This window comes from Leptodactylus fuscus, chromosome 6, assembly GCF_031893055.1.
Source record: "Leptodactylus fuscus isolate aLepFus1 chromosome 6, aLepFus1.hap2, whole genome shotgun sequence".
Lineage (NCBI taxonomy): Eukaryota > Metazoa > Chordata > Amphibia > Anura > Leptodactylidae > Leptodactylus > Leptodactylus fuscus.
In genome coordinates, this window is record NC_134270.1 from 90,172,167 (window position 1) to 90,186,474 (window position 14,308).

Sequence of the window (14,308 nt, forward strand, 5' to 3'; positions counted from 1 at the left end):
TGGCGGTCACATCAACCGTAATAACAATAAGTCCACAGAAGTCACAATCCAATGATAACTTTGGTTCCTTGGTCCTGTAACTATATCCTGGCTCTCTGCAGAGCTGTGCACAGGCCGGCTAACTCATACTAACTCCAGCTACAACTATATACTAAAACTGTTACACCTATATCTGTGGGTGGGAAGGGCTGAGTCACAGATCCTTCCCCCCTCACCTATACCAAGGAGAGCAGACTCCCTGTCTACTATGGACAATGCACCATCCAACATCTTCTTGGAGACACTGATCAGATTATCTCCACCCATTGTCCTCACTGGTCCTCACTAGTTAGAGGTATTTGCATACAATGTGCTAACACACTAGACCCCAATCAGCCAACTACACATTGATGTATATAACAGGTTAGAGAATACATTCCACATGAAATATATATTACACATTGCCTATAGTATAGACTCTAACCATCCCGTGACAACCCCTATTCTCACCAATTACATCTTTTTGTCTTGTAGAGAATGTGTGGATCAGTACAAGAGACAGATCTTTATTGTTCTTTTCCAGAGGTTACAGAACTCCAAAACCACAAAGTTTGTCAAGAGTAAGTTTGACTTTAATATATGTTTCTTGATGTGGTTTTGCTTTATTCCAGGATGCCTGATTCCTTTTATGAATAGAAATTGAGTCAGTTTTATTAAATAGATGTCTTTTCAGTCAGGTATTATTTCTGGTCATGCTAAACATACTGGATGCTATAAGAATTGGTCTTTTAGCTCCATCTACCTGCAAGTTCTGCTACTGTGATGAAAACCCTCCCTATGTAGATGGTGTTCTACTGTTAGGGAAGAAGAAAGTACAAGAGGCAAAGATCATCACTGTACAGCACAAGGACCCTGCCTGCTACAGTGATTTCTTGCTGTGTGCCTCCCTGCAAACGCTCCTGGAGGAGGATAGTACCCTCCAGTGAAAGGGAAAAAACATGCTGAGGTTACTATTTCTATTAATGTCAGGCATTTGAGGTTATTAATTCAGTTTCAGTAACTCCATGTGGCTCATTAATATTAAGCACATTAACCCTTGTGTGCTTTACATAAGGGGTTACTAATATGTGAGACATATTGAGGTATTAATTAAGCACCTCAATCATGAAGATATTTACTTAATTAGTACCTTCATGTCTCCTGCTTAATAGTAACACTTATGAAGTAACACTTGTGAAGCACACAGAGGTAAATGTGGGGGACATAATGGGGTTAATTGTTATTAATATGAGGCACATTGAAATGTTAAATTATAATGCACACTGCTGTAATTTTTATCCCCAATTGTAAATAAAAGTATGGACCCAAACTTTTCAGTGGGCCCATACACACAGTCCATCTGGGCAAAATTGAAGGGCTGCAAAAAAATTTGGAGTAAATGCCATACTTTTGCGGTCCTGTCAATATTAAATGTTTTTAGTCCATGCAAACAACACCAATCTGTGTCTAATCTGTGCTGTTTATGTGCAGGAGAGCTATGGGTGCTTCTTTTATGGTGGTGACATACTGTGTAGCACACTGGGCAACACGGTGGCTCAGTGGTTAAAATCCTGGGTTCAAATCCTACCAAGGACAACATCTGCAAGGAGTTTGTATGTTCTCCCCGTGTTTGCGTGGGTTTCCTCTGGGTACTCTGGTTTCCTCCCACACGCTAAAGACATACTAATAGGGAATGTAGATTGTGAGCCCTGTATAGGATAGTGACAATGTCTGTGAAGCGCTGTGGAATATGATGGCGCTCTACAAGTAGGCATAAAATAAATAAAAAATAACCAGATGTGGATGTAGCCAAATCCAGTCCCTGGGCGCCAGTGCTTTCATTCTGATGTAAGTGTGATATCAATTAATAACTGGCGGTGATTTTGCTGTTACTGCACAGTCAGATATTAATTGCGGCTGAAATCAATCAGTGTTTCACTTACAGAAAAGTGAAAGTAAAAGTGACATGGACTGGATCCAGCAATAGCCTCGTCCAGGTACATAGTGTGTCAGCACCCTACTGGTGTTAACTCAATCTGCTTCCAATCACATGCATTTACCATTAACTGCGGGTTGCACATTGCTTCTGATGGAAAAGTACAGGTGTATCCAGCCAAATAGCAGTAAACACATATGGCTAGGAGTACAGTATGACACCACCTCTGTGTAGTAGTTTTTGCTATATGACTAAGGGGTGTAAGGGGGTTGTCAGCCTTGCAATTATTGCACTCAGAGCACCTCATCTTTGAACTTTTATTTAATATCTGCACTCTGTATATAAAAACTTTGCCTTCCCCTGTCTTAGAATAAATTTTTCATATGACAGATTACTGTAATTTGAGCAGGTATACAGGCTACAGGCAGCTGCTATGTGTGAAATTGGAAGGGGCAACACTGAAAATCTGTAACTGTTTGTCTTCTCTATCAGGTTTCTTGGTTTTCCTAAATCTTTACTGTGTCAAATATGGAGCTGTTGGTTTGCAAGAAATGGTTGACAGCATTCAGCCCAAGTGAGTCTGATTTCTATATTCAGGGGGTAATGATGTCTCTCGGTGATGTAGTTAACATAGTTTTCTGCCTATTTCCTGTCTTTTTTTTTTTTTAATGAGACCTACAGCCTTCAGTTTGCTCCCTTTTTAATATTTGGTGATTCTTCTTCTCTTACAGGATGTTTGGGATGATTGTTGAAAAGATAATCATACCGGAAATTCAGAAAGTGTCAGGACCAATAGAGAAGAAAATATGTGCAGTAGGCATAACCAAACTGCTGACAGAGTGCCCACAGATGATGGATGCAGAGTACACAAAGTTGTGGTAAGGAATGCCTTTGTGACATCTGACAGATTTTTCTACTACATACTCACTGGCCAGGTTATTACACCTATAATACTGAATCGTCTCCTTATCTGGCTGAAGTTCATTGGTAGCCATAAGAAAATCTTTGTGAGTTTGTGGTCTCTACTGGTGTTTATTGAATTCCAGCTCCACTCTTGTATGATTTACATTCACTTTTTTTTGTATTATATCATGTCTCTCCCCTCTTCTTGCCAGGACCCCATTATTACAGGCCCTGATTGGTCTCTTTGAGCTGCCTGAAGATGATACCATTCCAGATGATGAACACTTCATTGACATTGAAGATACCCCTGGTTACCAGACTGCTTTCTCTCAGTTGGCTTTTGCAGGCAGGAAAGAACATGATCCTATAGGGGACATGGTCAGCAATCCCAAAATTCTACTTGCACAGTCTCTTCACAAGCTGTCTACTTCTTGTCCTGGACGGGTAAGCCCATCATTCACATTGTTAGTCGTAAAATACAGTAATTACTAGAGATGAGCAAGTACTGTTCGGATCAGCCGATCCGAACAGCACGCACGCATTGAAATGAATGGACGTAGCCGGCACGCGGGTGGGTAAGCGGCCGGCGTCAAAGCGGAAGTATCAGGTGCTTCCATTCATTTCAATGCGTGCGTGCTGTTCGGATCGGCTGATCCGAACAGTACTCGCTCATATCTAGTAATTACTTTGGTGATGTTTTCCTGCTGTGCTGCAATAATGCTGTGTCTTTATTTTTTTAGATCCCCTCCATGATTAGCAGCAGTCTGAATGCAGATGCACTCCAGTTCCTCCAGGGATATCTTCAGGTTGCCAGTGTGAGCCTAGTGTGAGGAACATACTCACAGGGTCATTGAATCTGCAGCAGCCTTCAAACAACTCTACAGTGTATTGGACTTCGACTATAGGATACAGCTCTTCTACTTTGGTTTTTCCCACCAAGCCCAACACCTGTACTGAGGTCTCCACATGGTGGTTTGAGAGTGAAGATTTCTCCCTTGGGCCCATCTAATAGCAAATAATTTATTGAACATTTGGATTTGACTCTTGTCTGCTGTGTCACCACAGGAAGCACTTATACTAGTTTGCCATTTATCCAGTCTCTGCCTCTTTTTCTATCTGTTTTTCCCTCCTAAACTGTGAATAAAACAAAGCATTTGCTTAATATGATTTGTTACTTTTATAAGAATTTTTTTTTTTTTTAGCATCAACTTATTCAGCAGCTCTTTGCAAGTTGGAAGTTGCATACAATAATAGTTAAACATTGCAGAGTATGCGTAACTTTCTAACTTTTAATCTTTTTTACCTAATTGTAGCACAGTATTGAGAGAGCATTTAATTAAACAATGAGCCTACAGTGCCTTGCCAAAGTATTCGGCCCCCTTGAACTTTTCAACCTTTTGCCACATTTCAGGCTTCAAACATAAAGATTATAAAATTTATATTTTTTGGGGAAGGATCAACAAGTGGGACAGAATTGTGAAGTGGAACGAAATTTATTGGATATTTATAACTTTTTTTTAACAAATAAAAAACTGAAAAATTATTAGGCCCTATTGCGTTAATACTTTGTAGCTCCTCCTTTTGCTGTGATTACAAATTCTCGCCAATTCTTCCTTGCAAAACAGCTAGAGCTCAGTGAGGTTGGATGGTGAGCATTTGTGAACAGCAGTTCTCAGCTCTTTCCACAGATTCTCGATGGGATTCAGGTCTGGACTTTGACTTTGCCATTTGAACACCTGGATATGTTTGTGAACCATTCCATTGTAGATTTTGCTTTATGTTTTGGATCATTGTCTTGTTGGAAGATAAATCTGCGTCCCAGTCTCAGGTCTTTTGCAGACTCCAACAGGTTTTCTTCCAGAGTGGTCCTGTATTTGGCTCCATCCATGTTCCTATCAATTTTAACCATCTTCCCTGTCCTTGCAAAAGCAAGGCCCAAACCATGATGCTGCCACCACCATGTTTGACAGTGGGGATGGTGTGTTCAGGGTGATGAGCTATGTTGCTTTTACACCAAACATATCGTTTTGCATTGTGGCCAAAAAGTTCGATCTTTGGTTTCATCTGACCAGAGCACCTTCTTCCACATGTCTGGTGTCTCCCAAGTGACTTGTGGAAAACTTTAAACGAGACTTTTTATGGTTATCTTATGGCTTTCTTTTTGCCACTCTTCCATAAAGGCCAGATTTGTGCTGTGTACAACTGATTGTTGTCCTATGGACAAACTCTCCCACCTCAGCTGTAGATCTCTGCAGTTCATCCAGAGTGATCATGGACCTCTTGGCTGCATCTCTGATCAGTCTTTTCCTTGTTTGAGATGAAAGTTTAGAGCAGGGATAGGGAACCTTTGGCTCTCCAGCTGCTGTGAAACTACAACTCCCAACATGCTCCATTCACTTCCAGGGGAGTTCCAAGAACAGCAGAGCAAGTATGCATGCTGGGAGTTGTAGTTTTGCAACAGCTGGAGAGCCGTACGTTCCCTACCCCTGGTTTAGAGGGACGGCCGGGTCTTGGTAGATTTGCAGTGATGTGATACTCCTTCCATTACAATATGATTGCTTGTACTTTTTGTATCCAAATCCGACTTTAAACTTTTCCACAACAGTATCTCGAACCTGCCTGGTGTATTCTTTGGTCTTCATGATGCTCTCTGCGCTTTAAATAGAACCCTGAGCCTATCACAGAGCAGGTGCATTTATACGGAGACTTGGTTACACACAGGTGAATTCTATTTATCATCAGCAGTCATTTAGGACAACATTGGATCATTCAGAGATCCTCACTGAACTGAACAGAGTGTGTTTGCTGCACTGAAAGTAAAGGGGCCGAATAATATTGCACACCCCACTTTTCAGTTTGTTTGGTTTTTTTTTATTTGTTAAGTTTAAAATTATCCAATAAATATCGTTCCACTTCACAATTGTGTCCCACTTGTTGATTATTCCCCAAATAATAAAAATTTAATATCTTTGTTTGAAGCCTGAAATGTGGCAAAAGATTGAAAAGTTCAAGGGGGCCAAATACTTTCGCAAGGCACTGTATAAAGACATCTAGCCGCTCACTGAGTTTTTTTTATTTATTCATTTTGGGTTTTTTTTGTTTTTTTGTTTTTTTGTGTTTTTTTTTGGGGGGGGGGGGGTGAGGGGAGGGGGTAATAATAAATTGAGATTGGAAGCCAATGCTGCTGTTCAGTACTACAGTAAAACAAATTAACATTAGAGATCAAATTATCTTTAGGGAAGAACACATAGTGGGGTGACATAGCCCTGCCAAGTTAAACAGCTTTAGAGCAGGACAATAATGCAGCATACAATGCTGTTTCATCCTCTGTAATACCCTAGTAAAACTAGGATAGAATAGAAATTGCAGGTCGTGCCACAGTGGATGAAACTAAGGATGAACAGTTGTAGGCAAATGTTTTGAGACTAAAATATTTTATTTTATTTTTTTAACAGAGGTTGCTGCTTTAGCCTTTTAGATCTTTTATTCAGATGTTTCTGTGGCACACTGAAGTACAGTTATAAGCATTCCATACTTTAGGTGTTGTATGGGCTTTTAAAAAAAAAAAAAAATTAAAACAAAACCTTTTACATCAATTTTTTTGCAAAAACTCAGTATTTGCAATGTTGACCATTATTTTTCAAGACTTATTCAGTTCACCCTGCAGGGGAACTGATGGCAATCCATGCAGAAAGTGGTGTTACCGGTTTCAATGTTCGTTCTGTGATGCAAAGTAGGATTGGCTGGCTAACCTAAGCCATCTCAACCAAAGGCTTAAACACTCAAATGGTGTTAACAGACCAATGTCAGTAGTTCTGTGTACCTTATTTCTTATTTTTTATGGTAGAGTTGGAAGGGACCTCAAGGGCCATCGGGTCCAACCCCCTGCAAGTGCAGGTTTTCCTAAATCATCCCAGCTATATGTTTATCCAGATTCCGCTTGAAGATTTCCTTTGATGGAGCGCCCACCACCTCTTGTGGAAGCCTATTCCACTCTCTCACTACCCTCACTGTCAGAAAGTTTTTCCTAATGTCTAATCTGTATCTCTTTCCCTTTAGTTTCATCCCATTGCTTCTTGTACTTCCTTGTGCTAATGAGAATAGGGGAGATCCCTCTGCACTGTGACTACCTTTCAGATATTTGTAGACTGCTATTAAATCTCCCCTCAGCCTTCTCTTCTGCAAACTAAACAATCCCAGTTCTTTTAGCCGCTCCTCATAGGACATGGTTTGGAACCATTTTGGTTGCTCTTCTCTGGACTTGCTCCAATATATCGATGTCTTTCTTGAATTGAGGCGCCCAGAACTGTACACAGTATTCCAGGTGTGGTCTGACCAGGGAAGAGTACAGCGGAATAATGACCTCTCTTGATCTAGATTCAATGCTTGTCTTAATACATCCCAGAATTTTATTAGCCTTTTTTGCAGCAGCACCGCACTGTTGGCTCATGTTGAATTTGTGATCTACTATTATGCCCAAGTCCTTTTCCCCTATGCTATCACTTAGTTCTATTCCTCCCATACTATATATGTTTTTTACATTTCTGTTACCCAGATGTAGAACTTTGCATTTGTCCCTGTTAAATACCATTTTGTTCGCCTCAGCCCATTGTTCCAGTGTGTCTAAGTCCTTTTGAATATACTCTCTCTCCTCTCTAGTGTTGGCTATTCCTCCTATCTTCGTATCATCTGCAAATTTTATGAGTTCCCCAATAATTCCATCGTCCAGATCATTTATAAAGATATTAAAAAGTACTGGGCCCAGAACAGAGCCCTGCGGCACCCCGCTTTTGACTTTCTTCCAGTTCGATGTGTAGCCATTTAGTATTACTCGTTGTGCCCGATCATTAAGCCAGTTGTGAATCCACCTAACTGATTTTTTTGTCAAAGCCATACTTAATCATTTTTTCAATAAGAAGGTTATGTGATACTTTATCAAATGCCTTACTGAAGTCAAGATATACTATGTCCACGGCATTCCCTTGGTCCAACCATTCAGTGATTTTGTTGTAGAAGGAAATCAGGTTAGTCTGACAAGATTTATTGGTCATAAAGCCGTGCTGGCTCTGGTTAATTAATGCCTTCCCATCCAGGTACTGAAGTAAATGTTCCTTGACAATTTGCTCAAAGATTTTTCCTGCTATCGAGGTCAGACTTATCGGCCTGTAATTTCCTGGATCGTCCCTTTTCCCCTTTTTGTAGATGGGGACAACATTTGCCCTTTTCCAATCTAAAGGGACCACTCCTGTTTCCCATGACTTACCGAAGATTATAGCAAGGGGTTCTGTTATTTCCTCTGCTATCTCTTTCAGGACTCTAGGGTGTAAATCATCTGGTCCTGGGGACTTGGTTTCCTGTAACTTGGCTAAGTGCTCTCTTACCAGACCTTCGCTTATAGTCAGCTTGGAGTCCTCCTTCCCCTCATCTCCATCACCATTAATGTCGATATTTCCATTAGTTTCTTGGGAGAAGACGGATACAAAATATGAATTTAGTAGCTCCACCTGCTGTTCCACCATGTTAACTGTTTCTCCTTTGTCATTCTTCAGGACTCCAATGGTCTCCTTCACTTTTCTTTTGCTTTTAACATATCCCCAAAATCCTTTTACCTTACTCTTTGCCTCTTTTGCAAGCTTCAATTCGTGTTCAGCCTTAGCTCCTTTGATGCTTGTCTTGCAGAGTCTGCAGACTGCTGTGTACTCTTCCTTAGGTATAGTTCCCATCTTCCACTTTTTGTATGTTTCCTTTTTTCTTTTTAGCAGGTTATGTAATTTTTTGGTCATCCATCCTGATATTTTTAGGTGCTTCCCATTTTTCTTCCTTCTAGGTATTGTTAGTTCCTGTGCTGTAATGATTTCCCTACGGAAGATTTCCCACCCTTCATGTGCATTTTTGTGCTTAAGAATTTTGCACCATGGAATTCTGCTAACCCTTGCCTTCAGGCTCTTGAAGTTTGCCCTGCTAAAGTCGAGCCTTGAAGTCTGTGTCTTCTCAGGTCTTCTTCTTGCAACCCCAAACTCAAGTATAGCATGATCGCTGAATCCCAGTGTCCCTGCTACCCGTAGTCCCTCTGCAGAGCCAGCAAAGACTAAATATATGAGGGGAGATTTTTAGAATTTCAAAAGAGGGTGCACGCTGTTGAATATGATGTCACTATCCTGGAAAAGGAGTTAAAAAAAAAAAACCAAACAAACCATTCTATTAAAAGCAAAGTAATACATTTAGAGGAAAAAAGAGGTAATAGATTACTTAGAGGAAACAATATTAGACAGTAATATTACTGTATAATGTAACAATAATATTAGATATCTAATCATATAGATCTATAAAAAGATATTTTAGAAGCTAACATTCCACTTACCCAGATTCAAACCCTGGGCAATAATTTCTTTTTATGCTCTAAAGATAAACACTACTCTGACAAAAACAAGGGACTTAAAGAACATACTATAGGTCTAGGTCTATAGACCTAGATTATTCTTCTGCAACAGTGGAAAAGACAATGTGTTAATTAAAAAATGGCTAAAGGGTGCTGGAATTAATATTCACTGGTGTACACTGCAAAAATAAAAGCATTCTTGTATTGCAGCATCTTTTACCACACCTGAATACATGTGTTTGGTTGGCACACAGGAAACACCCCAAGCAATATTAAAATAAGGCTAATGGCGGAACCAAATCTTTATTTTAAGAACTTCATTGTGTATGTATTTACATGGCTACACATACCTAGAAACGGTGTTCATATTACATTGACAGGATGAAGAATAAAAGATTTTCACAACATGATTTACACAAAACATGATGTAATGAATAGAGATGAGCGAACACTAAAATGTTCGAGGTTCGAAATTCGATTCGAACAGCCGCTCAATGTTCGTGTGTTCGAACGGGTTTCGAACCCCATTATAGTCTATGGGGAACAGATACTCGTTAAGGGGGAAACCCAAATCCGTGTCTGGAGGGTCACCAAGTCCACTATGACACCCCAGGAAATGATGCCAACACCTCTGGAATGACACTGGGACAGCAGGGGAAGCATGTCTGGGGGCATCTAACACACCAAAGACCCTCTATTACCCCAACATCACAGCCTAACAACTACACACTTTACACACTCAATACCACCTCTCTGACAGTAGGAAAACACCTTGAAACATGTGTATTTGGCACTTGCAGTGAGGAGAGCTTGTCACCAGCAGTGAATTTGGCCCTTGTAGTAAGTTGAGGTTGGCACCAAAATTTGTTTTGAAAATCAGGGTGGATTGAGCCTCTAACCAGCAGAGTTTGGGCAAATTCATGGTGGAGGGAGCCTCTAAACACCCCAGTTTGGGCAAATTCATGGTGGAGGGAGCCTCTAAAAACCCCAGTTTGGACCAATTCATGGTGGAGGGAGCCTCTAACCAGCCCAGTGTGGGCAAATTCATGGTGGAGGGAGCCTCTAAAAAACCCAGTTTGGACCAATTCATGGTGGAGGGAGCCTCTAACCAGCCCAGTTTGGGCAAATTCATGGTGGAGGGAGCCTCTAAAAAACCCAGTTTGGACCAATTCATGGTGGAGGGAGCCTCTAACCAGCCCAGTTTGGGCAAATTCATGGTGGAGGGAGCCTCTAAACAGCCCAGTTTGGGCAAATTCATGGTGGAGGGAGCCTCTAAACAGCCCAGTTTGGGCAAATTCATGGTGGAGGGAGCCTCTAACCAGCCCAGTTTGGACCAATTAATGGTGGAGGGAGCCTCTAACCAGCCCAGTTTGGGCAAATTCATGGTGGAGGGAGCCTCTAAACAGCCCAGTTTGGACCAATTCATGGTGGAGGGAGCCTCTAAAAAAACCCAGTTTGGACCAATTCATGGTGGAGGGAGCCTCTAAACAGCCCAGTTTGGGCAAATTCATGGTGGAGGGAGCCTCTAACCAGCCCAGTTTGGACCAATTCATGGTGGAGGGAGCCTCTAACCAGCCCAGTTTGGGCAAATTCATGGTGGAGGGAGCCTCTAAACAGCCCAGTTTGGACCAATTCATGGTGGAGGGAGCCTCTAAAAAACCCAGTTTGGACCAATTCATGGTGGAGGGAGCCTCTAAACAGCCCAGTTTGGGCAAATTCATGGTGGAGGGAGCCTCTAACCAGCCCAGTTTGGACCAATTAATGGTGGAGGGAGCCTCTAAACAGCCCAGTTTGGACCAATTCATGGTGGAGGGAGCCTCTAAACAGCCCAGTTTGGGCAAATTCATGGTGGAGGGAGCCTCTAACCAGCCCAGTTTGGACCAATTCATGGTGGAGGGAGCCTCTAAACAGCCCAGTTTGGGCAAATTCATGGTGGAGGGAGCCTCTAAAAAACCCAGTTTGGACCAATTAATGGTGGAGGGAGCCTCTAAACAGCCAAGTTTGGACCAATTCATGGTGGAGGGAGCCTCTAAAAACCCCAGTTTGGACCAATTCATGGTGGAGGGAGCCTCTAACCAGCCCAGTTTGGGCAAATTCATGGTGGAGGGAGCCTCTAACCAGCCCAGTTTGGACCAATTAATGGTGGAGGGAGCCTCTAAACAGCCAAGTTTGGACCAATTCATGGTGGAGGGAGCCTCTAAAAACCCCAGTTTGGACCAATTCATGGTGGAGGGAGCCTCTAACCAGCCCAGTTTGGGCAAATTCATGGTGGAGGGAGCCTCTAAACAGCCCAGTTTGGGCACATTCATGGTGGAGGGAGCCTCTAACCAGCCCAGTTTGGACCAATTAATGGTGGAGGGAGCCGCTAAACAGCCCAGTTTGGACCAATTCATGGTGGAGGGAGCCTCTAAAAACCCCAGTTTGGACCAATTCATGGTGGAGGGAGCCTCTAAAAAACCCAGTTTGGACCAATTCATGGTGGAGGGAGCCTCTAACCAGCCCAGTTTGGACCAATTAATGGTGGAGGGAGCCTCTAAACAACCAAGTTTGGACCAATTCATGGTGGAGGGAGCCTCTAAAAACCCCAGTTTGGACCAATTCATGGTGGAGGGAGCCTCTAACCAGCCCAGTTTGGGCAAATTCATGGTGGAGGGAGCCTCTAAACAGCCCAGTTTGGGCACATTCATGGTGGAGGGAGCCTCTAACCAGCCCAGTTTGGACCAATTAATGGTGGAGGGAGCCGCTAAACAGCCCAGTTTGGACCAATTCATGGTGGAGGGAGCCTCTAAAAACCCCAGTTTGGACCAATTCATGGTGGAGGGAGCCTCTAAAAAACCCAGTTTGGACCAATTCATGGTGGAGGGAGCCTCTAACCAGCCCAGTTTGGACCAATTAATGGTGGAGGGAGCCTCTAAACAGCCAAGTTTGGACCAATTCATGGTGGAGGGAGCCTCTAAAAACCCCAGTTTGGACCAATTCATGGTGGAGGGAGCCTCTAACCAGCCCAGTTTGGGCAAATTCATGGTGGAGGGAGCCTCTAAACAGCCCAGTTTGGGCACATTCATGGTGGAGGGAGCCTCTAACCAGCCCAGTTTGGACCAATTAATGGTGGAGGGAGCCGCTAAACAGCCCAGTTTGGACCAATTCATGGTGGAGGGAGCCTCTAAAAACCCCAGTTTGGACCAATTCATGGTGGAGGGAGCCTCTAAAAAACCCAGTTTGGACCAATTCATGGTGGAGGGAGCCTCTAACCAGCCCAGTTTGGACCAATTAATGGTGGAGGGAGCCTCTAAACAGCCAAGTTTGGACCAATTCATGGTAGAGGGAGCCTCTAAAAACCCCAGTTTGGACCAATTCATGGTGGAGGGAGCCTCTAACCAGCCCAGTTTGGGCAAATTCATGGTGGAGGGAGCCTCTAAACAGCCCAGTTTGGGCAAATTCATGGTGGAGGGAGCCTCTAACCAGCCCAGTTTGGACCAATTAATGGTGGAGGGAGCCGCTAAACAGCCCAGTTTGGACCAATTCATGGTGGAGGGAGCCTCTAAAAACCCCAGTTTGGACCAATTCATGGTGGAGGGAGCCTCTAAAAAACCCAGTTTGGACCAATTCATGGTGGAGGGAGCCTCTAACCAGCCCAGTTTGGACCAATTAATGGTGGAGGGAGCCTCTAAACAGCCAAGTTTGGACCAATTAATGGTGGAGGGAGCCGCTAAACAGCCCAGTTTGGACCAATTCATGGTGGAGGGAGCCTCTAAAAACCCCAGTTTGGACCAATTCATGGTGGAGGGAGCCTCTAAACAGCCCAGTTTGGGCAAATTCATGGTGGAGGGAGCCTCTAACCAGCAGAGTTGGTGGAAATCAGGGTGGAGGGAGCCTCTAACCAGCAGAGTTGGGGGAAATCAGGGTGGAGGGAGCCTAGTATTAGCAGAATTGTGCAACGCTTATGGTGGATGAGTATGAGGATGCGGAGGAATTGGAGAGGTTGAGTACAGACATGGAGTTTCATGTTGGGGTGCTTTACACAGGTGGGCACAAAAATGACGGCTCTACCCAGTGGTGGTTCATTTTTATCAAAGTGAGCCGGTCGGCACTCTCAGCTGACAGACGGGTGCGCTTGTCAGTGATGATGCCACCGGCTGCACTGAACACCCTCTCAGATAGGACGCTGGCGGCAGGACAGGACAGCACCTCCAAGGCATATAGGGCAAGTTCAAGCCACAGGTCCAACTTCGACACCCAATACGTGTAGGGCGCAGAGGGGTCGGAGAGGACAGGGCTGTGGTCGGAAAGGTATTCCCGCAACATGCGCCTATACTTCTCACGCCTGGTGACACTAGGACCCTCCGTGGCGGCACTTTGGCGAGGGGGTGCCATCAAGGTGTCCCAGACCTTAGACAGTGTGCCCCTCGTTTGTGTGGACCGGTGAGAACTTGGTTGCCTACTGGAGGAACTGCCCTCCCTGCCGCCAACGTCACATGCTGGAAACATCTCCATCATATTCTGCACCAATTGCCTGTGGCAAGCATTGATGCAATTGGCCCTCCCCTCTACCGGAATAAAAGACGAGATGTTGTTTTTATACCGGGGGTCAAGGATAGCAAAGATCCAGTACTGGTTGTCCTCCATGATTTTGACAATACGCTTGTCGGTTGTAAAGCACCCCAACATGAACTCAGCCATGTCTGCCACAGTGTTAGTTGGCATGACTCCTCTGGCCCCACCGGAAATTTCAATCTCCATTTCCTCCTCATCCTCCATGTCTACCCATCCGCGCTGCAACAATGGGACGATTCGAAGTTGCCCGGAAGCCTCCTGTATCACCATCACATCATCGGACAACTCTTCTTCCTCCTCCTCCTCCTCCTCCTCCTCCATTAAACGCAGTGAAGCGGACAGATGTGTGGACCTACTCTCCAGCTGTGACGGATCGGATGCTATCCCTAACTCCTCTGTGTGATCTGAGTTATCCCTGATGTCAATCAGGGATTCTCTCAGAACACACAAGAGCGGGATTGTAAGGCTCACCATCGCATCCTCAGAGCTCACCCTCCTTGTGGACTCCTCAAAGACCC

At 43.8% G+C, this 14,308-nt stretch overlaps 1 protein-coding gene across 3 annotated transcripts in view; it reads left to right on the plus strand.

Moving 5' to 3' along the window:
- The window catches only part of CSE1L (chromosome segregation 1 like), a 101,195-nt gene extending 97,176 nt beyond the window's left edge, over positions 1 to 4,019 (plus strand). For all 3 annotated transcript variants that reach the window (XM_075276767.1, XM_075276765.1, XM_075276766.1), the window contains 5 exons: positions 514 to 599; positions 2,447 to 2,528; positions 2,686 to 2,832; positions 3,070 to 3,301; positions 3,598 to 4,019. In XM_075276767.1, coding sequence (XP_075132868.1) covers positions 514 to 599; positions 2,447 to 2,528; positions 2,686 to 2,832; positions 3,070 to 3,301; positions 3,598 to 3,687 — 637 coding nt within the window. In that variant the 3' untranslated portion in view covers positions 3,688 to 4,019. The remainder of the gene's footprint in view (positions 1 to 513; positions 600 to 2,446; positions 2,529 to 2,685; positions 2,833 to 3,069; positions 3,302 to 3,597) is intronic.
- The last annotated feature ends 10,289 nt before the right edge of the window (positions 4,020 to 14,308 follow it).